Source organism: Lontra canadensis, unplaced genomic scaffold (genome assembly GCF_010015895.1).
Source record: "Lontra canadensis isolate GAN:19392208 unplaced genomic scaffold, GSC_riverotter_1.0 scaffold59, whole genome shotgun sequence".
Classification (NCBI taxonomy): Eukaryota; Metazoa; Chordata; class Mammalia; order Carnivora; family Mustelidae; genus Lontra; species Lontra canadensis.
Genome location: NW_022631053.1, coordinates 11532248 through 11560089, shown reverse-complemented (window position 1 = coordinate 11560089; position 27842 = coordinate 11532248). Strand labels below are relative to the sequence as shown.

The 27842-nt window shown below is 38.2% G+C and overlaps 1 protein-coding gene across 2 annotated transcripts; it reads right to left on the bottom strand.

The window, feature by feature from the left end:
- Nucleotides 1-27135, bottom strand: GXYLT1 (glucoside xylosyltransferase 1). Of its 2 annotated transcripts, XM_032877014.1 has the most exons (5): nt 26840-27135; nt 16382-16474; nt 7776-7947; nt 5158-5283; nt 1-298 (listed from the first exon to the last, which is right to left on the bottom strand). In XM_032877014.1, the coding sequence occupies exons 1-5, from the start codon at nt 27058-27060 to the stop codon at nt 35-37; spliced, it is 876 nt and encodes a 291-aa protein (XP_032732905.1). In that variant the 5' UTR covers nt 27061-27135; the 3' UTR covers nt 1-34. The 2 variants fall into 2 exon arrangements, with proteins under 2 accessions (XP_032732905.1, XP_032732906.1); XM_032877015.1 differs by lacking the exon at nt 16382-16474 and having other exon boundaries at nt 2-298; nt 26840-27133.
- Nucleotides 27136-27842: the final 707 nt, after the last annotated feature.

Sequence of the window (27842 nt, the reverse complement as noted above, 5' to 3'; positions counted from 1 at the left end):
AGGAAAGTAGAGAACTGTTAATCAGCTACCTATATCAGTGACTTACCTTGAAATATTTTCTTCTCATTCTAGTCATGTTCATCAACATAACCCCAGAGTTTACTCCAGTTTTTCCATAATACGGATGTCTGGCAAAGCGATTATACCATCCTATCCGAGGCTCTTCATGTTCTGGCGCCATTGCAGCAATTTGTGTAGAATTAAATTTCTTTAGTAAAGACCAAATATCATCAACAGGCCGTAAAAAAAGGATATCAGTGTCGACGTACAGTAGTGAGTCAACTTCTTTCAGGATTAACTATTAGAAGAGATATTTGAAACATTAATCATAATTCTATTTATTTAATATAAAACACAAGAGGCTTTAATTATAAAATAAATACCTACGAGATAAGCTAATTTACATTAATTTTTTAAAGTAATCTTTCCTAAATCTGTCATTTTTTATAACAGTATATATAGAGATATAATGCTAATCTTTATATGAACTTTCAGAGAACAAAAGCTATAAAAACAAATCAGGACAAAAAGCTAAATAATAACAATTAGAAAAATAAATAAAATAAAAGCAATATTCTCAAAGATCAGGGATAGAGTGTTTCTTATAATGGGAAATAACATTAACTTAGCTGAATTTATATCCTGAATCTTAATTTCCTAAAATAAATACAGAAATAAACCAATATAAATGAAGATCTTCTGAATTTGTTCCCTTGGCCCATACATTAATGGCTGGCATCTTTGTGTCATTTGGTCTTAACTAGTAAATGATAGAGCCAAAATTGGAATACAGACCACCCAGCTCGGGAATCCATGCTGTTTTATTTTCTTATTTACTGTCTCCCAACAAATCAAAGTAAATGTGCATATACTTAGGAAGGGTGAGGACAAGATGTGTTTTAAAATAAGGACTGGCTACATTACTATCTTCTGACACATGCTAAATGTGTCTTCTACAGGGATTTTTAAGGAAAACTTTTTATTTCTGCCATACCCACAAAATTTAGAATCCAACCCCTGCAAATTTAAATTTACTGCATGTATCAGCATATCAGTAGAACTCAATTATTAGATTAAGCTAAATCTTTTCAGTTTAAGAATATAAAGAGAAGCATTTGCTCCTTGTTCTCCTTTTCAAAATTGTTCCCTCCTCCTTCTGCTAAGGTTAAGCCACCACCTTAATGAGCAACTATAAATCTACAATCACCCCATTCCCCCATCAGCTGATTTAATATCAAACTGGGGGGAAAATGTGGTTTGACTGCAGAGCCTGAGTAGAGAAGATTCACTTGTTCAAAGACCCCAGTGAAAGGGTACGTATGTATATGTCTGTATGTCTTTCTCTCTTTTGGGGGCAGAAGAGTAAGGAGAATTGTTTTTTTAATCAACATGCTGTTTCTGTACCACGAAACAATGTGTGTTTACAGGTTACTATATTGTTAGCAGACTTGGAAAACACTGTTAACTGTTAGGAACTACTGCCAACTGGAGATCAGACAGAAGGTCAGACATTAAGTAACAGCCATATCAGCATTTTTTCTATGGTCCCTTCTGGAGGAAGAAGGAGTTGGTAGAGCTTACATTAGTTGTTTTCATCAATCTATTTCAAAGAAGAGAAACTCAGTAAAAAAAAAAAAAAAAAGAAACTATCACTTAGAAAAAGAAAGCACCAATTTACTCAGATCTAGTTAAAAAGATGCAGAACTAGCAGGGAAATAGAGGACAATTTGACAGGTTTCAAGTATTTTTGTTTAGTGTTTCAAATTTGATTTAGGCATTTAACAGATTATATCACTAAATGATCTGGAAAATTTCATATCACAACATCAACAATTAAACTTGTTAATAATGCAGAACAAAATCAAAGAGAAATGGTTGTAACCTTAGGCTTCTGTCACCATGTATTATTTTTTCAGTAATACATTTGTTTATTGAACATTATATTGTATTTGTTTAATCCCTGCCTCCCACATCAGACAATAAGCTCTATGAAAACAAGAAACCCATCTGTTCCATTCATTCCTATATACCAGAACTTCAGTAGAGATTCTTGGCAGAAAATAAGGCAATTTATTAAATGTGATACTACAGTGATTCAACATAAAAATTTTGTTTTACAGCAACCTCTTCGACCTCAGGCACAGCAACTTCCTCCTAGAAACATCGCCAAAGGCAAGGGAAGCAAGGGCAAAAATGAACTACTGGGACTTCATCAAGATCAAAAGATTTTGCACAGCAAACAATCGACAAAACCAAAAGACAACTGACAGAATGGGAGAAGATATTTACAAATAACATATCAGATAAAGTGCTAGTATCCAAAATTTATAAAGAACTTATCAAATTCAACACCCACAGAACAAATAATCCAATCAAGAAATGTGCAGAAGACATAAACAGACATTTCTGCAAAGAGGACATCCAGATGGCCAACAGACACATGAAAAAGTGCTCAACATCACTCAGCATCAGGGAATACAAACCAAAACCACAAGGAGATACCACCTCACAGACCAGCTATCAAGCTAAAAAGAATGGCTAAAATTAACAAGTCAGGAAATGACAGATACTGGTGAGGATGCGGAGAAAGGGAAACCCTCCTACACTGTTGGTGGGAATGCAAGCTGGTGCAACCATTCTGGAAAACAGATGGAGGTTCCTCAGAAAGTTTAAAATAGAGCTACCCTACGATCCAGCAATCACACTACTGGTTATTTATCCTAAAGATACAAATGTAGTGATCTGAAGGGGCACGTGCACCGGAATGTTTATAGCAGCAATGTCCACAATAGCCAAACTATGGAAAGAACCTAGATGTCCATCAACAGATGAATGGATAAAGAAGATGTGGTATATATATACAATGGAATACTACGCAGCCATCAAAAGAGAGGAAATCTTGCATTTGCAGGGACATGGATGGACCTAGAGAGTATTATGCTGAGCAAAATAAGTCAGTCAGAAAAAGATAATTATCATATGGTCTCTCTGATATGAGAAATTTGAGAGGCAGGGCGGGGGGTTGGTGGGGGCTAGGGAAGGAAAAAATGAAACAAGATGGGATTGGGAGGGACACAAACCATAAGAGACTCTTAATCTCTGGAAACAAACTGAGGATTGCTGGGGGGTAGGGACAGTGCTGGGTTATGGACATTGGGGAGGGTATGTGCTATTAAGTGCTGTGAAATGTGTAAGCCTGATGATTTACAGACCTGTACCCCTGGGGCAAATAATACATTATATGTTAATTTAAAAAAATAATAAAATAAAATAAGGAAATCAAGACTCAGAAACAGAAAGTCTGTAGAAAGTCTGAACAAATTCTAAAGCTCGAATTCCAGCATGAACTTTGGAATCCCAAGTTATAGTTTCTTAGAGTTTGCAGTAAACTTGGATATTTTTGGTCCAATCTTTTCATTTTATAAACATGGAAACTGAGACTCTGAAAGAGAATACATGATTTGTTTACTGCATTAGAGACTGTCAACCCAAGAAATACCAAACCATCCTCTTTCTCATTTGGCCATACTACTGTTTGGCACATTTATAAATACCAATTACTCATTATTATTTTTGGGGAGAGGCAGTTATTATATACAGCTTTGCTTTTTGACTAGACTGTAAACTATTGAGGGAAGAGCTACATCTTATTACAATATGCACAGCAGCCTCAAATCCCTTCTCAAACTGATGCGAAAATCCCAGGTGTGACACTTATTAGAAATTCAATAAATGGCTGAATAATTTATCTCTGGTGAAAAAAAAATTTTTGTGTGTTTTAAACTTACAAAGTCTACATGAAATATCTAAAACTTTTGGGGCCGTTTTCCCCCCCCCATCCTAATCCCTTATTTGTGTGCCTCTTACAATGGCAACAGAGACTGAGAAAGATCCTAGGATCCAAATAGTTTGTGCATGGAAACAAAGTTACCAGTTAGGCAAACTCAGTGATCAAAATTATAACTTTTTTTTTTTTTTTAAGATTTTATTTATTTGACAGAGAGAGAGAGATCACAAGCAGGCAGAGAGGCAGGCAGAGAGAGAGAAAGGAAGCAGGCTCCCTGCCAAGCTGAGAGCCCAATGCAGGGCTCGATCCCAGGACCCTGAGATCATGACCCGAGCCAAAGGCAGAGGCTTTAACCCACTGAGCCACCCAGGCGCCCCTCAAAATTATAACTTTAAATCTTACTGAAGACCTGGATTCAGTAAATTATATTTTAATATGCTAAGAATTGCTTTGTTCCCTTAAGAATAATAAGGAGCTAAAGTTTCTTCCCCTATAATTTATATACTTTCCACAAACTTGTGAGCTTCTTAAATTCATTATTTCAAATACTATAGATGTAGACGAAATCAACTCAAAATGAAGAGATAACTTTGCTTCTGAATATTTTTAGCTAAAAAATAATAATAATCTGGGGCGCCTGGGTGGCTGAGTTGGTTAAGCATCTGCCTTTGGTTCAGGTCATCATTCCAGGGTCCTAGGATCAAACTCTGCATCAGGCTCCCTGCTCAGTGGGGAGCCTGCTTCTCCCTCTCTCTGCCTGTAGCTCCCCGTGCTTGTGTGCTCTTCGTCAAATAAAGAAAAAGAAAAAAAAAAAAAAAAAAAAGATCAGGGTTTATCACCAGAGAACACTACCAAAGAACAGCTCCACTGAATAAATTGGTCTCATTCCCCTTAGAGTTCACATGCTTTAAATTTGGGTCTGTGTTAAAATATAACCTGTAAAGGGTAACGTGGCTTGGTATAAGACAGAAACAACTATTTAATGTTACAATCTACTTCACTTCCCAAATTACAAATGCAGTGAGCAATGAGAAGGTGATATTGCCCCTGAATTTCTGCTGGCAAGAGGCCTGGCTCCAGTAACATCTGATAACCTCAATTCCTTCTTAGAAGTAAAACAGTTTACAGCACCTGAATAAGTTAAAATGTAAGAAATAGTATTTCCACAGAAATTACTTACATTTTTCATTTTTAACAGATGTTTTCTTTGTAGCTTTTATTTGTTCTATTGAAAGTTTTTTCCCTAATGTTCAAAGGGAAAATCTACATGTATATGTTTATTTAACTCATATATATGCAACTCTTCATTAACTCATGTGTGTAAAAGCAAAATTAGAAAAAGAAAAAAAATCACTAGAGAAAAAACTTACTGGCAAGAATAATCTCTGGGAAGCACATGGCTTGAAAAGCTTTTTCCACTCCACTGCATTCTCACTTGGAAAAGTTATTGGGTATAATGAATAATTAAATGTCTGCAGAAATGACCAGCTATCAAGCTAAAAAAAAAAAAAAAAAAAAACCTTAGTTTAGATTATTTCATTTTCAAGTTTCACCATAAAATTATAAACCAATAGCTTATTTTAAAAAGCTAAAAATTAAAAGACATTAGATGTTATGCTATACACAGTTAAGAGAAAATCAGATTCTTCTTTCCCGCCATTTGTTTTCATTCAAATTTTATATATAGTAATATATAATTAATTATATATAATTAATATATAGTAATACATAATTTAATTAATTTTATAGGACCATATGATTCATATAAATAGTTCAGTATAAATTTAAAATAATTTAATCAATTAATTTAAAATAACTTGATTTAATATAGTAATAGGCTAGGAAGACTCCACCATAAAGATCAGAGGCACGATGAAAGTTAACCACCACAAAATCACAAAGCTGAAAGCCCTGCACATTGTTCATCTACCTCATCTTTACCTGATACATAAATCCTATCAATTCCAGAATAAATTAAACTCAAAAAAATTAAGCACTAATTTTATTACCAGAGTGTGTATACTAGAAAATGTCTACACTTAATATCAGACCAATATTAAACTGGTTAGAAAATATTTGTCTATCTGTGTATTTTTAATGTGGATGGATATTCCCTCAACATACTCTACATTCAGTGGGAAGTCTGCTTGAGCATTCTCTCTCTGCCCCACCCCCATGCAAATAATTAAATAATTTTTAAAAAAATACAGTATATATTACACAAGTAATCACTCAGCCAGATGTGAACAAAACACTGAGGCTGTGTGTAAGATGAAACAATAATTTCATTTTTTTATTACACTGCCAAGTTTCCACAGTTCCACAGCAATCTGTTGTTCTCTGAAGTGTTAAGACAAGAATAATTCCTCAGTTAATATTTTAGAAAACAATCCAAAGAGATCAAGCTCACAAAAGCATCTATCAAAAATACAGACACCAGAGGCACCTGGCTGGCTTAGTCGGTAGAGCATGTGACTCTTGATCTCAGGGTTTAAGTTTGAGTCCCATGTTGGTGTAGAGATTACTTAAAAATAAAATATTTTTTATAAAAACTACAGACACTAGGGGCGCCTGAGTGGCTCAGGGGGTTAAGCCTCTGCCTTCAGCTCAGGTCATGATCCCAGGGTCCTGGGATCGAGCCCCTCATCAGGCTCTCTGCTCAGCAGGGAGCCTGCTTCCCCCTCTCTCTGCCTGCCTCTCTGCCTACTTGTGATCTCTCTCTCTGTTTCAAATAAATAAATAAAATCTTAAAAAAAAAAATACAGACACTAGATATATTTAAGTAAAGCTTAATACCCCTTGGACTCAAAGGTTTTGTTAGGAAACTAAAAGACTTGAGGTCACAAATAGTATTTTTCATTCACTATTTTGAACTACTTTAACTTTAGAAAACATCAAATAAATGTTTTTCTACATATTTAAACCAAACATAAAAACCAAATCAGTTTGAAATTTAATTTAGTGTATACAGAGAGATAAACTGAGATAGTGAGGAGGGGGATAATCACTATTATTATCTTTACTACTGTCTCAGAACACAAGGTGAGATTTTAGATGATTTTTCTTTTTCTTAAATGTTCTTCTCCCATATCTATCTATTCTACTCTTCTTGCACAGTAAAAACATTTTTATTGTTTAGGAGGCTACATGGCTGTCCTGATTAAAGAGAATATTTTTAACCCTCACAAACAGCTGTAACAGTATGGTTACACAACTAAGTTTAGACCAATGGGATACTGGCAAGACTGTCATATGCAACTTCTGGAAAATATTTATAGAGGGTAGAAAGGGATTGGCCTTCTTTACTCCTTTCTCCCTTATTTGGTTAAAATGTGGGTGTGAGAGCTGAAGAGTGAGTAGACCCCTTAGAGCATGAAGGAGAAGTCTTATGTTAAAATGGCTCAGCCATAAGACAGAAGCCAGTGTCCCCGAAGACACAGAGGTACCATATACCACAGACTGCTTACTCTTATGTGAGAGAGAAATAAACTTCTATCTTGTTTAAGCCACTGTTAGTTGGGGTTTTCTGTCAATATAGCCAAACTGAGTGTAACTAATACAAAACCAAAATAATGAACTTTCTTTATCAAAACAAAAAGCCACTTCCTTCCATATTGTCAATCAAGAGCTCCCACCCCTGAAAACAGAATTAAAATCTTTGTGCACACTTTGTTTGAGGCACTCCCAAGGCAATGATGGGAATAAAATTAAGTCCTAGGACTTTCAGTCAAATCATCCTAGATCTACAGTCAATGAAATAAAACCTCCATGCTTGGCAAAGGACTTTAAACAATGTACTTCTTTTTGAAAACAAACCTTCCTCTTATACCTAGATCTGGACTCTTAGATGGAGTGGCAGCCCAACTCTAGGAGGGCAGTTAGGTACTGAGTAAATATTTTTGTTCAATGAAGGAATAAAACAACATTCTATGACAGTATACCATTAAATATTCATCTCTAGAGTCTTAACAAAGTCTCGAATACTTACTATGCCTTTAAAACTATCATGTAGTTGATCTTCAGCAAAAATATGGAACTGAAGAGGTCTGATGCTGAAAATGATAGCTGACTTCAACATGGTTACAGTTTCTTCCAGTCTTTCACCACAGGCAACCACAGCGAGGTGCATTCTCTGAATGGGCTGTACATTCAGACCATACCTAATAGAAAAGAGAACCACATTTTCCAACACTTTTAGTATAGGGTAACATGTTAACAACATGTTTTTGACCATGTTCAAAAACTGAAGTTAAAAATTTATACTTAAAAAGCAAAGAAATATCAAATTACACAACAGTACAATGTTGAACAATTACATATTCCTGCATCCTCAACCAGTCTTTCTCAGCCAATGTTCCTCACTAGGAACCACAAAAAGAACTACTACTTTCTCAATTCTCCCAAGAATAGCACATAAGTAACACCATTCTACACAGGAGAAAAGTTAATTCATTACTCAGACTAGATGCATTAGAGCTTAATTCTCTCAAGGAACCTCCCAAATGACAAAGGGAACATCACCAGCTGAAGGTCTTCTATTCAATTACATTTTAGCTTTCTTATTAAAAAAAAAAACTCAAAAACATATTGAAGTAGAGAGAATAGAATAAATCCCCATGGACCCCTCTCCTAACTGCTATGATCATCCATTCAAAGGTATTCTTATTTCATCTAAAATCCCTCTTCACATCCCCTTCACTAACCAACGTATCATTTTGAAGCAAACCCAGACATAAATTCATCCATAAATATTTCAGTATTATACCCAATCTTCAATCATACTAATTCTAGGAAGAAGTTTCTTTCACATAAATTTTTTCACCGATAAACATTCAGTTCCATTCACCAAGTAAATCAATGAGAGGTAAAAATTTCTGAGGTGGTCTAAAATGTATTTAAACACCAGTATGGCATTTTGGAAGGAAAGATTCCCTAAACCCAAGTTACTGGCGTAGGCTATGTCAGACCCTACTTCTAATACAGAACAGGAGTGCAGAGCACCGGGCTTAAAGTACATAATAAAACTCTTACATCTTAATGGTGAACTAATAATAATCCACTAGCATATAAAGAAAAGAATTATGTGTGACTACGTTGTTAGTAAATAAAATTATTTTTTTAAAGATTTTATTTATTTATTTGGCAGACAGAGATCACAAGTAGGCAGAGAGGCAGGCAGAGAGAGAGGGGGAAGCAGGCTCCCCGCTGAGCAGGGAGCCTGATGCAGGGCTCGATTCTGGGACCCCAAGATCATGACCTGAGCCGAAGGCAGAGGTTTAACCCACTGACCCACCCAAATTTACTCCACAGCAAGACTTTACAACTGGCAACAGGCTGGGATTGCTTAACTGGACTCAAAGCTAAAAGCCCAGAGATTTAAAAAGTAAGCCGCAATAGTCACGTGCTGTTTTGCACAGAAGTCTGTACACACAAAGACAAGTATAATAAAACCTTCTTAAGAAAATAAGTGAAATGTTCTTCAGGGTTAAAAAAAAAAAATCCTCTAAAATCAGTACCAGGTCTGACTCCTCCCAGGCATTTTAGCAAGACTTGTTTTAGTCACACTGCCAGCACTCCTTCCACCAATTTCTTTGGGAGGAGTACTGTCAACTACATTGCATTTGCTTTTGGTTATATGCCCCTTTTTAGCAGAAGTATTATATACAGTACAGACTTTAACACCTAAAATGATAAAACAAACCATACTTTAAAGATGTCACTGCCTTCCACCCTGCCCCTAGACCCCCAAAACAGGAAATGATTGCAACTCAAAAAAATTTAAAGTAATCTTCCACCACTAGAGGAAGGGATTACTAAAACCTTGTAATAAAATAAAGGGAAGCAGCCAACCAAGTAATTTGGTTCCAAAATGATTACTTGTCTGTAAAAATGTGTTATATTTTAACCACAGCATGAATAAGAGACAAGTCCCTATAAAGTTAAAGAAATATCCAAGAGGTCATTTTTTTTTAATTTTTTAAAAGATTTTATTTATTTATTTGAGAGACAGATAGAGTGAGAGAGAGTATATGAGAAGGGAGAACGTCAGAGAGAGAAGCAGACTCCCTGTGGAGCTGGGAGCCCAATGCGGGACTCGATCCCAGGACTCCAGGATCATTACCTGAGCAGAAGGCAGTTGCTTAACCAACTGAGCCACCCAGGCGCCCCCAAAAGGTCATTTTTAAGTCAAACCTATTTTTCTTTTTTTTTCTTTTTGAAGATTTTATTTATTTCTTTGATAGAGAGAGAAATAGTGAGAGAGGAAACAGAAGCATGGGGAGTGGGAGAGGGAGAAGCAGGCTTCCCGCCGAGCAGGGAGCCCGATATAGGGCTTGATCCCAGGATGCTGGGATCATGATCTGAGCCGGAAGCAGAAGCTTAAAGACTGAGCCACCCAGGTACCCCTCAAACCTATTTTTCTACAGATAATACAATTAGAAAAAATTCTACAGATGATTCAAACATAATACCTCAGTGCTTCCATGGCTAAATATGGCATAACCAGAGCATAAATAGGAATTATGACAGTAATGAATGATAACACATAGAAAATGAATCCATAAATCTAAGACACTAAATAAAAGGGTTGGGAGAAGGGAAGACCCCTTCTTTAAAAACAAGTATCAGCCAATAATGTAGAAGGAAAGAGAATTCAAAAAAAATCACTATTTTGCAATCACCACTGTAACCAACAACTTGAACAAAAATAATGAATGCTACAACCACAGAGTACCAAGGTACTACCCCCACACATTACAACGGGGATAAAGGTACTGTTACATGTAGAAGTTAATAGAGTATTTTAGATGATAAATTCTAATACAAACACTGTTAACAGATTTCTAAAACTTAGGAATAGACTTACTTCAAGTAACATTTCTGCTGTGAAGGAATCATGTGTCTTCCTTTTTTTATTTTGAAAGCACAAAAAGCTTTCAGGGTATTATTCTTTTTTTTTTTAATATTTTATTTTTTTATGATAGAGAGAGAGAGATCACAAGTAGGCAGATGTCGGCAGGGAGGAGGAAGCAGAGTTCCCACTGAGCAGAGAGCCAGATGCAGGCCTTGATCCCAAGACCCTGAGATCACAACCCAAGCCAAAGGCAGAGGCTTAACCCACTGAGCCACCCAGGCACCCAGCTTTCAGGGTATTCTTTCAGCCTAGTGTTCTCTCTAGAAAATAAAACAATGTTTAATAGTATTTAAGCCAAGAATTAGCATTATAATAAAACATGCAAAGTCAAACCAAATTAAATTTCTGGTAACAATCACCTCAAATAAAAAGTAACTGCTATGAACCATCCTTAAAAACTTGCAGTTAAGGGGGCGCCTGGGTGGCTCAGTGGGTTAAAGCCTCTGCGTTCAGCTCAGGTCATGATCCCGGGGTCCTAGGATCAAGCCCCGCATCAGGCTCTCTGCTCAGTGGGGAGCCTGCTTCCCCCTCTCTCTCTGCCTGCCTCTCTGCCTACTTGTGATCTCTGTCAAATAAATAAATAAATAAAATATTTTTAAAAAAACAAACAAAAAAAAACCTTGCAGTTTAACAAAATGGAAAACTGTGTTCAGAAACATTAATGGCAATTTCCTTACTGTATAGCTTAAAAAGAAAATTTACCTCTCACTACTAAAAAAAAAGTGTTGAATTATTATACTAGGTTAAAAAAAAAAAAACTACTTAAAGAATTGTACAGGGGTGCCTGGGTGGCTCAGTCGGATAGGCATCTGCTTTTGGCTAGCACTGTGATCCCAGTGTCCTGAGATCAAGTCCTGCTTAAGGCTCTCTGCTCAGTGGAAGCCTGCTTCTCCCTCTCCCTGCTGCTCCCCCTACTTGTACTCTCTCTGTCAAATGAACGAATAAAATCTTTTAAAAACAAAAATAAAGAGTTGTATATAATCATGTTTGTTTGGGTTTTTCAAAGATTTTATTCACTTATTTGACACAGAGAGATAGAGAGAGAGAGAGAGAGAGAACACAAACAGGCAGAGTGAGAGGGAGACGCAGGCTTTCCACAGAGCAGGGAGCCCAATGCGGGGCTCCATCCCAGGACTCTGGGATCACGATCTGAGCTGAAGGCAGATGCCTAATGACTGAGCCTCCCAGGCACCCTTATATAGTCACTTTTGAAGCAAAATACAATACTTGAAAAAATCTTCAGGGTCTTACATATAGCATAAAAAAGAAAATCTAGAAACTTAACATGAAATGATGTACTAATTGTTAAAAAATATTTTTAAATAATCTGTACAAAGATAGCTCTAAAAACTAGCATGGGCCACTCAAAGTAATACACATAACATTAAATTCACCTGTAACCACAGATTCCATTACTTGAAAATCAATTCCCATCATAAAGATTAAATATTTTTAAAACTCCAGCTGCAAAAAAATAAAAATTAGTACATTAAAAGAGAATTTTTAAGTAATAACACTAAAATTAAGAGACTGTTTAGAGGTGCCTGGCTGGTTCAGTAGGTACAGCATACAACTCTTGATCTTGGGGTTGTGAGTTTAAGCCCCATACTGGACATAGAGCTTACTTTAAAAAAAAAAAAAAAGAGAGAGAGAGAGATTGCTTAATGAAATAACTAAAACAAAAAAGGAAACTAGAATGATATTTATACTCAATGGCAAAAACAGATTATCCTAAGAGATCATAAAATAAGCATTAAAAACTTAAGAGGTAATTATCAATACAGAAAATATAAAGAACATAAGATTAAGAAGCTCAACAAATATGGAAATACATTCAGTAAATACTCAACAAAATATAAATCAGTAATACTCTATCATTTTACTCTAATAAATGCTGAAATTGTAATTCCCAACAATGCTAAGGTCATGGTGACACCTGTACATTTACACAATGTTGATGCAGACTTAAATCCATATAGTTTTTAGAACACAATTTAATAATATAATTCATCCTCTTTAATGAGTATTTGAACTTCTTCCATATGCTAGACACTGGGGATAAGCAAGAAAGCCACAATCCTGACCTCATACAATTTACAGCCACTTGCAAAAAGACAGAATTTTAAAAGATTTCGTGGGAAAGCATGGTAACTGCCTAAAGAGGGGGGAAAAAAAAAAAAGACTTATGGAAGCTCACTATGCAAACATCAAAACTAGCAGTCTGGAAGTGCTGGGGAAACTCATTAATTATTTACCAGTTGTCATGCACCTTGTTCCGCGTGGGGCTTAGACGATGAACAACACGGGGTATCTATCTGCAAAGCCAACAGTCTGGAAGATGCACAACCACAACAGATGCATTAAGTATAGTGATAAAGAGGATACTGAGAAGGGGGAAGCAGTGGGTAGGGAAGGGAAATCGTTGGATAGGAAGGAATAAGCACAATAACTAAGGGAATAGGAAGCAAGAGGCTATCAGGAACAACAGTGTGAAAGGAGCTGGGTATAAGAGTCACTGTGGACTGACATGAACAAAGTCAGCCATGAGCCAGGATACAAAATATAGATGAGGGAAGGTGTGAGAAACCAGATCATGAACTCCGGTGTAAACGAGAGTCTGAGGCATCTGAATCAGCAAGATAAAAAATGACCAAAATGCAGCTAGAAACTCAGTTCTGGAGCTCAGAAAACAGCTCTGAAGTAAAGGTATCAGTTAAAAAGATCCTGAGGGCGCCTGGGTGGTTCAGTCAGTCAAGAGGCTGCCTTAGGCTCAGATCATGATCCCAGTGTCCTGGGATTAAGTCCTGTGTCAGGCTCACTACTGAGCAGGAAGCCAGCTTCTCCCTCTCTCTCTATCAATCCCCCTACTTGAGCCCATTCTCTTCCTCTCTCAAATAAGTAAGTAAAATCTTTAAAAATTAATTAATTAAAATTAAAAGATTATTCTGTGACTATCCAGGGAGTGGGGAGAGAAAAGGGCAGAGTCCTAAGGCACATGAATATCGAACAGTCAGGACAGGGAGAGGAGTAGAGGAGCAGAGAGATCAAGTAGCTGAGATCCTTGTCTTAGAGCCAGAGACTGAAAGAGTTGAAACAAAGAGGAAGTGGTAACCAGTGTCAAAGGGACCAAAAAAAAAAAACTGGGCCCCAGAAGAACAATTCAGAGGTCAGAGGTGACTTCACAGTAGGGGAGGAGGGTTAGTTAGATAGCCAGTGCTGCTCAGGCATGTTGAGGAGGGAAAGTGTTTTGTTGTTGTTTAAGTGCATGAAGTCAGTAGATACTCTTACAAGTCTTGCTGATGAAGAGAAACAGAGTGAACAAAGAATTCTTGAAAGTAAAAAAGGGTTGAGTGCAGGATGTTGTAGAAATTTTGTGTTTGGTTTTGTTTCAAGAACAGAAAAGACAGGAGAGGTGTGAGCGTCCTGACAAGCTGCTGGGACAAATTCGGTTGGTCAGGAAATGACTTAGTATATACAGATTTGAATTACTAAAAGCACATCAAAAGCAGTTTTTCTTTTTTATGTGATTTTATGTTCACTGTATAAATTAATTGGGAGAAATAATCCCCTAGATAAGTTTTGATCAAAATAAAAGTCACACACTATAAAGAATTCCAATTGGGGAAGCTGGGACAGGCCTGGGAGGAAAACGGCGCCAGCTAAGGGCCCACTGGTGCCTGGCAAAACGCGGACCTAAGGTCTGTAGTAACTGGGAATTTCAAAGAAGCTTTACGAGGTGGGCAGACAAGCTCTTAGAGTTAGGAAAACTAAGGTGCTACTCAGAGTTAACACTGCAATATAGGGTGAGAATGATACGGCAATTGTATGGCATCTTGGCTCGTCTCCCATGTTCAAACAGAGTAAATAAGAAGGATCCTAAATTCTAAGTAAGAAACTAAGTTTGAGAGATTTTACATAATGATTTGATACATACAACAAAATGGTTATAGATATATACTGTGGATTTAATATTACAAGTAGAGAGTGTAACAGAAAAGTGTAACTTAAAATCTCAAATTCAGAAAAGTAATAGGACAAGAGTTTACAACATTATGTATCCATCCACATGTAATTCCTTCCAAGGAATACTTGGAAGCATTAGGAAAATAATGAGTTGGAGAAGACAAAACAAGAAAAATAATAAGCAGAGCCTCCAATATTCAGACTAGATCAACTTCTCTCCAGTACTCTTGCACTCAGTGGAGGGGGAGGGAAGATTACTGCCCATGTTATAACCTACAAAAGGACCTAGGTTGTACAAATGAGGGTATAGTTTTCAAGCTTACCCAGCTTTCAGAGTGATTAGATTTATGCCACAAAGCTGGAGACAGCAAAGGGGTTGCTGTCAATACTCTAGTCATTAGCAAACTTTTATAACAATGAAAAGCTAGATATATAGAGCACAATATAGAGCGCCAATTCTCCAAATTTATGAACAAGCTGAAGGATAAATATTATCTTTAAAAAGTTAGTTTTGAATAATCTGATTTAACTAATTCATATTAGAATTTCAATCACCCAATCTTTTCCATAGCAATGAGATATAATTAAAATAATGGATTTCAATGACTCCTTCCTAGTTGTTCATGGTATGTATAATGTATCAGGAATACAAGAATATAAAAGTATATACTACTAATATGTATAAAGAACATAGTTCTTCCCACCTAAAATACTTTATCACCTGGCCGTGAGCCTGACTAATTTCCATGTTCCTCATGCAGTCACTCCCACCAGGAAGCCTTCCCTGACGCCTTAAGATGATCCTACCTGATGACTCACTTGTTTTTCCCCTCATCACAGCTATAACTTGTCACCCTCTATCTTTATCTCAGGGTTACTAGTGTGAAACTCCTACAGAATGCAAGCTCCAGAAAGATAGAGACACATTAACAATACTCAGAGTCTGGTCTAAGAACCTGGCACAGTTTCTAGAAAATAGAATGAGTAGAATTAAAATTTAAATTAATGATAAAGACAGTAAAAATAAGTGGCTCTCAAAGAAATTTTACTGTTAGGGAGGGCATTTCAGGCTATTGCCTAAGTATCCCTTGCCACTATGTCAAGGAGACAGTCTGATTGCCCTTTCCTATCATCACTTCTTCCATTGAAAGTGAGAGCAGAATCCAAGGCCTTCATTATCCAGAGCCATGTACAAAGCCAATTACTGAGTGACATACAAGCTCAATTAAGAATGTCATATCAACATTTGTCCCTTCATTAAACACTTATTTTTATCCTCATTCCTCAATATTCAATTTCTCTGACAATAACATAATCTTTCCTCAATTATCCCCAACCACCTACAAAATGTTTTTTCAGCAGCTTTAAAGTAGATAAATGCCATATATATGTTTGTAAATGTCAAGGGAAATCTATCTTTATCACCTGTTTAATAGTTTATTACCCAGTTACCTAAAATTATATCATAAATGCTAAAATAACAGTTTACCTTAATAACACCTAAAAACAAATTAGAGCATTTTATACACAATATATACTAAAAATTAGTAATAACAACTATAATGCAGGATAAATAGAAAACCCAATCAGAAAATGAATTACTTGCTTATAATACTAAATTACAGGATAACATTTTTATGTCCTATTACAGTCAAAAACTTACTATGTACTATCTAATCTTACCTACACTGATCTACCAATTAAATTTAGGTGCCTACCTAAAAGCCGCTTCCCAAAAGCAGTTCATTCCACAAACATCAGAGGGCAGCATCCAATAGGGATTCCAGTAACACAGAGAGAAATCTTTACACCTAACAAGAGTAAGACAGAAATAAAGAGTCCTATGTAAGTATTTCAGTTTTAAAACTAACAAGGAATTTACTTAATAACATAACAACTTACTGTTCAATTTTACAGTAAAAAAACTGCAAATCGAATTTTGTAAATTCAATATGGCTAAGGTAACTTGAGGAGTTTTGGAAATTTCTCCCTTATTCAAGGTATCATTATTTTAACAAGATTTAAAACTGTTAGGTAGAGGGTAGCTGGGTTATGGACACTGGGGAAGGTATGTGGTATGGTGAGTACTGTGAATTGTGTAAGACTGATGATTCACAGGGCGCTTGGGTGGCTCAGTCATTAAGCGTCTGCCTTCGGCTAGGATCATGATCCCAGAGTTCTGGGATCAAGCCCCACGTCAGACTCCCGGCTCCACAGGGAGCCTGCTTCTCCCTCTCCCACTCCCCCTGCTTAGGTTCCCTCTCTCCCTGTGTCTCTGTCAAATAAATAAATAAACACTTTAAAAAAAAAAAAAAAAGACTGATGATTCACAAACCTGTACCCCTGAAGCAAGTAATACATTATATGTTAATAAATTAAAAACAAAAACAAAACAAAAAAAAAAACCCTCTTAGGTAGAATATAGTACAGACTGAAAAACCACTTCCTAGTCAGGAACTCTGCAAACATATTAAAATTCCCTCCTCACATGACACAGAAAATATGGAAATACTAAAATTTTCCTTTGTTACTACACAGATTCCCCTAGAATAAAATGCATTTCAGCCAAACAAAGTATTTGCTTATCCTGGAGCAAAATTAAAATGCCACAAATGCTGACTTTAGAAAAGGAAGAGAGGATCTTTGAAGGCTTTTAAATTAATCTTCAATCCAAACTAATCATATGGTGTTTTAAACTGGGGGGTTGGGGAGGAAAGAAAAGAAAAAGAAAGCACACTGATATCCATGGCTCAATTTCATTACATACATTATCTTCGTTTCACTATATTATACAAACTAAAATGGAGGAAATCAGTGTAGTCTTTCCTCTTAGACTGCAGGTCTGAGCTCAGTAACAAGAGCCATAACACCTCATCTTACAAAAGTATGTTTTTCAATGTTACTACTTTTCAAAACAATAGTTAAGTTTGAAATTCACGGTGGTGAGGCCTTAACACTAAAGCAGTTAAGTATGAAATCAGGGTGAGTCACTAAACCAGGTCACCTCATGTCCCCTCACCATGTTAACTTTGTTTTCTCTTGCTATAAATTCAATTATATGTTACTGTTCTTACAGCAAAAGGGTCTATGAAATTTCGTTCTTGCAAAGATTTCTGATCATACCTCTCACAAATGCCAACAGTCTAGGACAGAGTATCTCAAACGCAGGCCGCACATCGAAATCACCCAGAGAGCCCCATAAAACAAGTATTATATCAGAATCTCTGAGAACTGGGTGGGGCAAAGATGGTTTTTAAAATGCTGCTTGGGGGCGGGGGTGCGCCTAGGTGACTCAGTCGTTAAGCGTCTGCCTTCTGCTTGGGTCTCATCCTGGGACCGAGGCCCACATCGGGCTCCCTGCTCTGCTGGGAAGCCTGCTTCTCCCTCTCCCACTTCCCCTGCTTGTGTTCCCTCTCGCTGTCTATCAGATAAATAAATAAAATCTTTTAAAAAAATAAATAAAATAAAATGCTGCCTAGGGACACCTGGGTGGCTCAGTAGGTTCAGTGTCCTGCTTCAGCTCAGGTCATGATCCCAGTGTCCTCAGATAGAGCCCCAAATGAGACTCCCTGCTCAGCAGAGGGTCTCATTCTTCCTCCGCCTCTCCCTCTGCTTGTGCTCGTGCTTGCTCTCTCACTCAAAATCTTTAAATAAAATAAAAATAAAATGCTGCCTAAATAATTCTATATACTACTGCATAAAAATCTACAAAGTCAGATTTTTAAAACTGATAGAAAAAAAATATTGTAATTTGGTTTACCTTTACATGGACACCATTTTCAAGCCCAGCATTAAAAAAAAAAAAAGAAACAAAGAAAATGTATGCAGACCAGCAAGATCAAGAAATGTTTGTCCCCTCTCAGGCATGGTTAAGTATTTTTTAAGTCTTGCATTTCCATACTAGAGACAGGCTCTGTGGTGGTGGTAACAGCTAACAGAGTTCTTTTCAGATTCAAGAGCTTTCACATCCACTTAAGCCTCACAACAAACTTGTTCAAATAGAGATCTCCATCTTTCAGATACAGATGTTATCACAGCTTTCTTTCAACAAATCCACAATTTATTTATACTCAACACCTACAGTGTACCTTTGTTCCATGGAGGACAAAATTAATCTGGTTATTCCATCTCCTGCTGTCAAACCTTATAGCAGTAGAAAATGGAAATGGAAAAGGAAAATAACTACCAAATTAAATTCTTCCATAAAAATTATCCATTGAAATTATAAAGTAATACCATTTTCTGTCTCAACTTGCAGTCTTTAATCTCCCAGGCCTAGGCAACCACAGCTCTTTTTTTTTTTTTAAGAGAAATTTTTTTTTTAAGATTTTATTTATTTATTTATTTGAAAGAGAGTGAGAGACAGCATGAGAGGGGAGAGGGTTAGAGCCAGAAGCAGACTCCCCACTGAGCAAGGAGCCCAATCCAAGACTCAGTCCTGGGGCTCTGGGATCTATGACCTGAGCAGAAGGCAGATGCTTAAACAACTGAGCCACCCAGGCACCCCATAAATCTATCCTCTGTCTCTATAGATTGGCCTGTTACAAATACTTCACGTAAGTGAAATCATACAATATGTGGTCTCTCGAGTCTGACTTCCTTCAGTCTGACTCTTGAATATATTTTCAAGGTTCATCTACTGTAGTATACTTCAGTATACTTCATTCCTTATCAGTACACTTCATTCCTTTTTATGCCCAAATAATGGATGGATACACCACATTTTGTTTAGTCATTCATCAGTTGATAGACATCTGGGTCATTTTCCACGTTTTGGCTATTATAAATAATGCTGCTATGAACCTCATTTACAATTTTTCTCCAAATACATGTTTTCAATTCTCTTGCATATATACACCTATATACCTACAAGTGGACTTGCTAGAAACTATAGTTATTAATGTAGATGAAATTGCAGGGAAAAAGTCAAGTTTTACATAAGTTTCATAACCATAACTCAATGTCAAAACACAGTTTTTTAAGAAGCAATGTTTTTCTTTCTGTCTTTAATGGAAATATAAAACATATGCACTACTGAATACACATACCACTATTTAAAAAAAAATCATAAAACACTGATGTGCTGCTGGCAAGAGGTAGCATAATTTAATGTTTCTTACTTCCCAAGCTTACATTCTCTCACTTATTAAAAAAAAGTTTTTAAAAATTGACAGAAGTGGGGTGCCTGGGTGGCTCAGTGGGTTAAAGCCTCTGCCTTCGGCTAAGATCATGATCCCAGGGGCCCAGGATCAAGCCCTGCATCGGGCTCTCTGCTTGACGGGGAGCCTGCTTCCTCCCCCCTCTCTCTCTGCCTGCCTCTTCTGTCTACTTGTGATCTCTGTCTGTCAAATAAATAAATAAATAAATAATCTTTTTAAAAAATAAAATAAAATAAAAATTGACAGTAGAAACTCCTTATGTACCAGTAACTGTTATCACAAGCAAAGATTAGGGGTAAAAAAAAAAATAATAATCTGGAGACAGATAGCAACTGTACTTTCAGGCCAGAAAAAAATAAAGGTAAAAAATACTGGTAAAGATAGTTCTCCAAGTTCTGGTTATTAGCTGCTTTTGTTTTTATTCCTTAAAACTGCTGGAGGGGCAGTTGGGTGGCTCAGTTGGTTAAGTGTCTGCCTTCAGCTGAGGCCATGATATCCAAGTCCTGGGAGGGAGCCCTGCATCAGGCTCCCTGCTCAGGCTCCCTACTCAGCCAGGAGTCTGCTTCTCCCTCTCCCTCTGCCCCTCCCCACCACCCCAATCCCAATTCCTACCCCACCCTGGCTGGTACTCCCTCTCTCTCTCAAACAAATAGATAAATTTTTTTTAAAGAAAAAAAAAAAAAAAAACTATTGGAAACAGAATATTAGAAATATACTACTACATTCCAAGAAGTAATTCTCTCAAATAATTTTTAATGGGGCAAAACTGTAAGTTGAGCCTGGGTATGTCTTCCATAAACAATGACATCCAAAATCAATGAAGTCCATAAACGCCAATCTTCTTCATTGCGGAATAAATTGAAATAAAACTTTACTATGACTTATCCTCAAATTTCATATGGCATGATGTTTCTAGTTCTAGATGACTTGTCTACAAAGTGATCAAGGGGTAGCACAAAGCATCTTATGGTGATAACACAGTTTGTTATTTGTTATCACAAATTTACATATGTGATAAAACTGCATGAAACTACATATACACATACCAAATACATGTAAAACTGGTAATATATGAATACAGCCTCTGGGTTGTACAACCTCAATTTCTGGGTTTATAATATTGTACTATATTGATACATATTTTAATTGTAGTAGTATTGTACTATGCTCATATAAAATCCTACTATTAGAGGAAACAGTGAATGATACAAGAGTATCTCTGAAACTTCCTGTGAATTTATACTAATTTTAAAAAGTTAAAAAAAATTACCAAAAACAAAATTCCCAAAAATTTCAGTACTTAAAGAATTGAGATATTTCATGCTCAGAATTAAGCAGAGCATTTAACTATATAAATTCTCTACAATAACAGTTCTCAGATTTGAAGTTTACTTAAATCTGGTAACAGACGGTCTTTTGTACTTTTAAATTAACCTGGAAAATATACTTTTCATTTCAAAACATCTACCATAGTCATGAGGCTTTAGTGAAAACCATGCACAACTTTAAGTAAGGGATAAGTTTAGGCATATCCAGCAAAAGAATGTGGAAGTCTGAATCAAGTGCTGCAAGCCACCAGTGCAACCTCTAGGCCCGGATACCTACATTGTGACTGTGGCAAGAAAACAGAGAAGCTCTCAACCACATTAAAGGAGAACATTCCCATGATACTGACAAATCAGCATTATTTGAAGACCATCAGTATCGGGGTCCCTCATTTTCAACTAAAAATTGTCTCCAGACAACATAATTTCTAGCTGTGTCAGGTCTTCATTTCTTTTTCTTAAATCTCTAATTTAATTAATACTTAGGGTAAAAAGGACTGCTTATACACAAAAGGCAATGAACAATTACTTATCTATTTCAAAACTAACTATTCACATCGTACCCAACTCCCTCCTCCAGGAAAAAGAAAAAAAAAAAAAAACAAAACTGTATTAAAGATTTAAATGTTAAAAGAGTGGGAGGAAAAAACTCTCCAGTAGAAAGTTTTACTATGTATGACAAAGATTAAAATGATAAAGGAAAAAACTGCCCATCCGAATACACAAAAATTTTAAACTTCATATGGTATACACAAGGTAAGTTAATATGTGGGGGCAAGTATTTTCAACAGGCACAGACAATAACTTTAATGTGTTAAAAGAGGATTTCTAAATCAAAAGTACACGTTCCTCTTTTATTAGCCTAATCAGCTTCCCCTCGAACATACAACAAAATAATTTTAATTACATAATTATTAGTCAGATTTATGCTAAGCACTTTACAACCATGTGAAGTATGATCCTCAATGAACTAAAATACAAGTGCAGGGTACTGGTTTTACATAAGATGTCTCTACATGAACAAAGCAGAAATGAAGGTGGCTTTAGTAAGTAATTTGTTTCGCTATTCACTGCCTGAACTTCTCTCTTCAAAAATGACTTCAGGAAAGAGGGAAAGAAATATCTCTACTAAAAAGAGTAGTGTGAAAATAGTCAAACCTTTCTCAGCTACATTAGTGGTTCTCAGTCTTTGGTTTTGTAACACTAACCTGGGGCACATATCTAAAATATAGATTCCCAGACCCCCACTAATAGGTCTGGTTTAAGCAGATCTGGACTCGGGCCTAAGGACAGGATTTTTCCCAGAGGTCAGAAATTGAAAAAAAAATTCTTTTGGGGCACCTGGGTGGCTCAGTGGGTTAAAGCCTCTGCCTTAGGATCAGGTCATGATCCCAGGGTCCTGGGATCGAGCTCTGCATCGGGCTCTCTGCTCGGCAGGGAGCCTGCTTCCCTTCCTTCCTCTCTCTCTGCCTGCCTCTCTACCTACTTGTGATCTCTGTCTGTCAAATAAATAAATAAAATCTTAAAAAAAAAACTTAAAAATTCTTTTGATTAAAATTTAAAATGACTGAGGGGCCCCTGGGTGGCTCAGGTGGTTAAGCACCATATTCTGGGATTCAGCTTGAGTCCTGATCTCAATCAGATTGAGCCCTGTATCCCTAGATCTGTGCTAAGTGGGGAGTCCGCTTGGATATTCTCTCTGCCCCTTCCCCCAACTGCACGCTCACTCTCTCTCACGTAAATCATTTTTTTAAGATTTTTTATTTATTTGAGAAAGAGCACAAGCAGGGGGAGGGAAAGAGTGAGAAAGACAATCCTCGAGCAGACTCCCCAGACTGACTGAATGAGGAGCCCAATACAGAGCTCAATCCCAGGACCCCAGGATCATGACCAGAGCCAAAGGCAGATGCTTAAATGACTGAGTCACCCAGGCACCTAAATGAGTAAATCTTAAAAAAAAATTTTTTTTTTAATTTAAATGATTGAAACTGTCACCACATGGCTACAGTTTTACTATGCTAGACACCATATTCAGTCATCCATTCAAGCTACTTCACTTCAATTCCCCAACCCAATATCATACTCTTACCTCTAATCTAACTTCTGAGGAAATGTATTCAAGGTTCACACAGCCAAACATGTACTAAAGCTAAAGTCTGTCTCCAAAGCCGTAAACATGCTCAGTACCTCCTACTACTGTTCACAAGATCCAGGAGAAATGAGAACTCAATGGCCTCACCAGTGAGGTGACTTGACACACAAACAGCATGGTGGGTCCAGAAATGGTTACCACTCAAATGCTTAGTAGTTTCTTGATTCCCCACTTCACACCACCATACAGCTACAACAGGATGAAATGTTGATAATCACCATCAAGATTCATCAGTGAAATGTGACAATTAATCATCCTGAGTAGCTAAAGTCATAAACAGTCTAACTTCTTCTACAGAAGTCCTGTATTTATATTGAGTAACTTAATAACAGTCTGTCCATGTCAAACAGCTTAAGAAAGTTTCTCTATGTAGAAGAGCCACTGCCTAGCCAGATTCCCATCTTTATTTAAGGCATCACTCATCTCCAATGCCAATCACGTTATCCAGTCTACCACAAGCATATGCAAGTAACACAGAGCCAGAGAATCAGAAATCACCATTCTTGACAACACTGACTAGTCCCTGGACGGACATGTGATTCAAACAAGTCCAATGAGAGCCTTTTCCTAGAAATTTTCATTTGAGATTAGAGAAGAAACACTGCAAAGATCCCATGACCAAAGCCTGTCTACAGCGGAAGAGAGTTAAGAGAGTCCTAGTCCTGAAGGTACCTGGAGTTCCCCGGGGGAATTTTCCTTTCAATTTTGCTCCTGCCAACAAGCCATATAAGCCTATAAGTAAGTTTTGCTTAAGTCAATTGTACTGGATTTTAATCACTGTCAGTTTAGGATGCTATTTACAAATTAACTAAGGTTAGTATTATCTATGTTTTACAGGTGAGAAAACTGAAGTAGATAGCTGGTCAAGTTTTCACAGCAGAGAGAGGAAGCGAACAGGTTTGTCTGACTCTAAGACCTGCATATTTTCTAAATACCAAAATATAATGGATTCAAACAGGATACACTAATTAACAGATTTCACTGAAAAGCTGTTCCTATCATTTTAGAAATTTTACTTTGAAAACTCACAAGGAACTTTCCAAGTAATTTACTGTCATGGAATTCCATGCAATAGACACTTTCTATAAGATTTGACCAATAAAACATAGTGGGTATAACTAGATTTCGTATTTTAAGTGAATGAGAAAAATAAGGTTTTTCAGGTAAGACTGCTTCAAAAAAGGTAACAATGCAATGATAATCGAGCCCTACCAAAAAGGAAGATGCTGCTTGCCTCATACCCCATTTGCCACCAAAGGAACACTATGCAGAGTAGATTTTCATCACAGAAGCTTTACAGAAAAAGCCCTAATGAATCAAAAGCTACAATCCTGGTCCAATTATTGATGCCTTCTGGACCCTTGTCAAATGATTTATACATAGGAAGAGAAGTTAAAGACAGGTATCTTCTACATATCCTGTGATAGCCAAAAGAGTTGACTAAACTCTATGAGAAATCTTCAAAAATGTTATAAATAATATCTAAAATTAAGACTCCTAATGTTTTAAGAACTCTTCTGACCTTAATCAAATTGTAGAGTAAAAGTGTTAACAATCTAACTTTTCATGTTGTTCCTCTGCCCAAAGTTCTCATACAAGCATGCAATGTACTTCACCACATTTTTACCAAGCCTAAAACACCTTCAATTTTAAGTTACAGTCATGCCTCGTTAAAATGAGAAGTTATGCCGCTCAGATGACCCGTAAATATACAGCTTTTTAGTTGACTTGGACACATCAAACTTGAAAATTCAGTAATAGCTCTATAAAAACATTTATTAAAACTAAGTGCTGGGGCAGCTGGCTGGCTCAGTCAGTTTACACACGACTCTTGATTTGGGGTTGTGAATTCCAGCCCCAATTTGGACACAGAGATTACTTTTTAAAAAATTACTGATGGGGCGCCTGGGTGGCTCAGTGGGTTAAAGCCTCAGCCTTCGGCTCAGGTCATGATCCCAGAGTCCTGGGATAGAGCCCCAGAGCATCGCGCTCTCCACTCAGCAGGGAGTCTGCTTCCCCCTCTCTCTGCCTACTTGTGATTTCTGTCAAATAAAGAAATAAAATCTTTTAAAAAAAATTACTGAGGTGCTTATTCTATATTTCAAGTAACTTTGTCCAAATCAGCTAGCCAAGCAAATACAACTTATAAAAATCTGTCACAAAATAAAGTATAAGTCTCTGAGACAAAAAAGCACTAACAATGAATGTCACTCTACCAAACTGAAATCTCATAATCATCATAGCCCAGTTTCAGCCAATGTTTTAAAATGTTGCTTCTTTATGATTCTACCCACTACAAAAATAATTTTCTTTTCCATAATTTTAAATGCTTCCCAATCCATAAAAGACCATGAACAGCATTTTGTGAGCCTCATTATTCATGAGCTCATTCAGGTCGTCAGTCACCGCCTTTCCCAGGGCAGAGAAGTTAAGAGCTGACAAACCTGACTGGAAGTAGTTCTGCTTTAATGAATGGAGTCCAGGATTCCTCTGACAAAAACATGACAGTCCAGCTTTCCCCGGACTGTTGCTCCTATGCCCAAACGTCCTCCCCCTTTTATTTTGAAAACGACCATCAACTCTCAGAAGAATGTTAAAGAGCCTGCAACTGACCTGCCCTCCCCCCTATCAACCGCATACTTCCTGATACCAAAGCAGAATTTTCCTCTTAGTAAGGGAGCGCTCTGAGTCGTTCCCAAGGAGGTGCCCACCAAAAAAGGAGCCTATTTTTCAAGGAAGGGCAAACGCACGGATTTTGTTAAGCTATCGTAATGCGCCGCATTCTTTTTAAAATCTCACGTAGATTCCAACTCTGGCAGTGATTTGTGCAAATCCACGCAAGTCACTATGTTGCCTTTTATACACCGATTTTTTTAAAGAAAAATATCCATCCCATCCCACGAAACACGTGAGTGAACATGTTAAGTATGGCTCTTTTCCTAACTTACAGTAAGTTTCAGGGCAGACCGATGTTTCCTAAAAAAAAAAGCAAAATACTTATAAAAGCTCTATCCAGATTTAACTAAGACTAACAATGAACATTTAAGCGTTAACATACAAAAATTAGACGCCCCGTCCAGAAGAGGGGGAAAGACTGAACTAGGGCGCCAGCCTGATGTTTAAATATCTCAACTTAAACTCCATGGAAACAAGAGGGAATTCCCACTAGCCAGACAGCAAAAAGGCTTTTTTGTGGGGCACCTTTTACTTTCAATGACTTCTGTAAGGGGATGGGGGGAGCAACTGTCAGTTAAAAGTTGAAAATTAATTTCTATCCGCTTTAAAAAGCGCAGAAGGAATGGGTCAGAAGACAAACACAAAGAGCGTGGAGTGCTCTCGGGCTAGGCTCACCCCCGGATGGAGGGGAAGGAGGGAAAAATGAGAGAAGGGGTCAGAGACTGCGGCAAAGAAGCGGGAGGCGCGGGCCGGGCGGCGAGAGACGCCGGACTGACCCGCGAGCAGCCCGAGCCGGGCCGAGCCCCGCGCCCCCGCCGCGCCCCTGGCCCCGAACCCGGCCCCCTAACTGGGAACCGCCCGTACCTGTCCGAGCGGCCGGAATGAGCTGCGGGTCCCACGCTGCCCACCCCTCTCGCGCCGCCGCGTCCGCCGCCCGGGAGCCAGGAAGCCGCCGCGGCCTGCGGCTTCCCGCCACCTCCGCCCGCTCCTTCCTCCAGCGACACGGCGAGCTGGCTGAAGGCGTAGAGGAGCGAGCAGAAGCCGCAGGCCAGGCACAGCACCACGATGCGCAGATAGCGCCGCATCGCCGCAGCCCCGCGCCTCAGCCTTAGCCGCCACTGCCGCCGCAGCCGCCGCCACCTCCGCACCGCGCCCGCCGGGCGAACTGGAGCGTAGGGGACCGCACAGCGCAGCCGCGGCCGCAACAAGTTCCTCCTCCGCCGCGGCCTCCAACCCGCCCCGCCTTCCTCCTCTCCCTCCCTCCCTCCCTCCTCTCCTCCCTCCCTCCTCTCCTTGCCTCGCCCGCCCAACCACCTTCGCCTGCTAGCCTACTACCCGCCTGGAGCTCTGACACCGCCTCCGCCGGCTTGGGTCCCTCCCCGGAGCTCCGGCAGCTAGCGGACGCGCAGGCGCAGTGAGCGCGAGAGAGCTGGACTGGCCGGGGTGTGAGGGGAACGCCAAAGGAACGCGTCTGAACTCCCAGTGGCTCGGCACTGCAGAGGAGGGGTGTGGCGAAATGAGCTGGGCGTTGGGGACCGCTGACCCAAATTCAAATTATGGTTCTTCCACATGGTAGTCTGTGACGTTGAGCAACCTCAATTCTCTGAGCATGTTTCTTCTCTAAAACGGAGATAATATCCTCCTCATAGGCTGGTTGCAAAGATTAAATTGCTTAACGCACGAAAAACACCTTGCACCTGGAAGGCATTTGATTAAGCCGTTTTTCAGTTCCATCCTCCGCAGCAGGGACTTCCCCAGCCTCTAAGTTTCTGTAATACTGTACGAGCCATTTCATCCAGGTATTTAATTACCTCGTAATGCTGTTGAGCATGTGTATCTTGCCTCCTAACGAACTTGTTAAGGGCAT

Excerpts from the sequence above, each read along its gene's own strand:
- GXYLT1 (XM_032877014.1), bottom strand. The coding sequence starts at position 27,060 with ATGCGGCGCTATCTGCGCATCGTGGTGCTGTGCCTGGCCTGCGGCTTC. Across the intron at positions 5,284-7,775 it reads ATGATAGTTTTAAAGGCATA|CTTGATAGCTGGTCATTTCT; the intron begins GTAAGTATTCGA and ends TTTTTTTTTTAG. Across the intron at positions 299-5,157 it reads CCCAGAGATTATTCTTGCCA|TTAATCCTGAAAGAAGTTGA; the intron begins GTAAGTTTTTTC and ends CTCTTCTAATAG.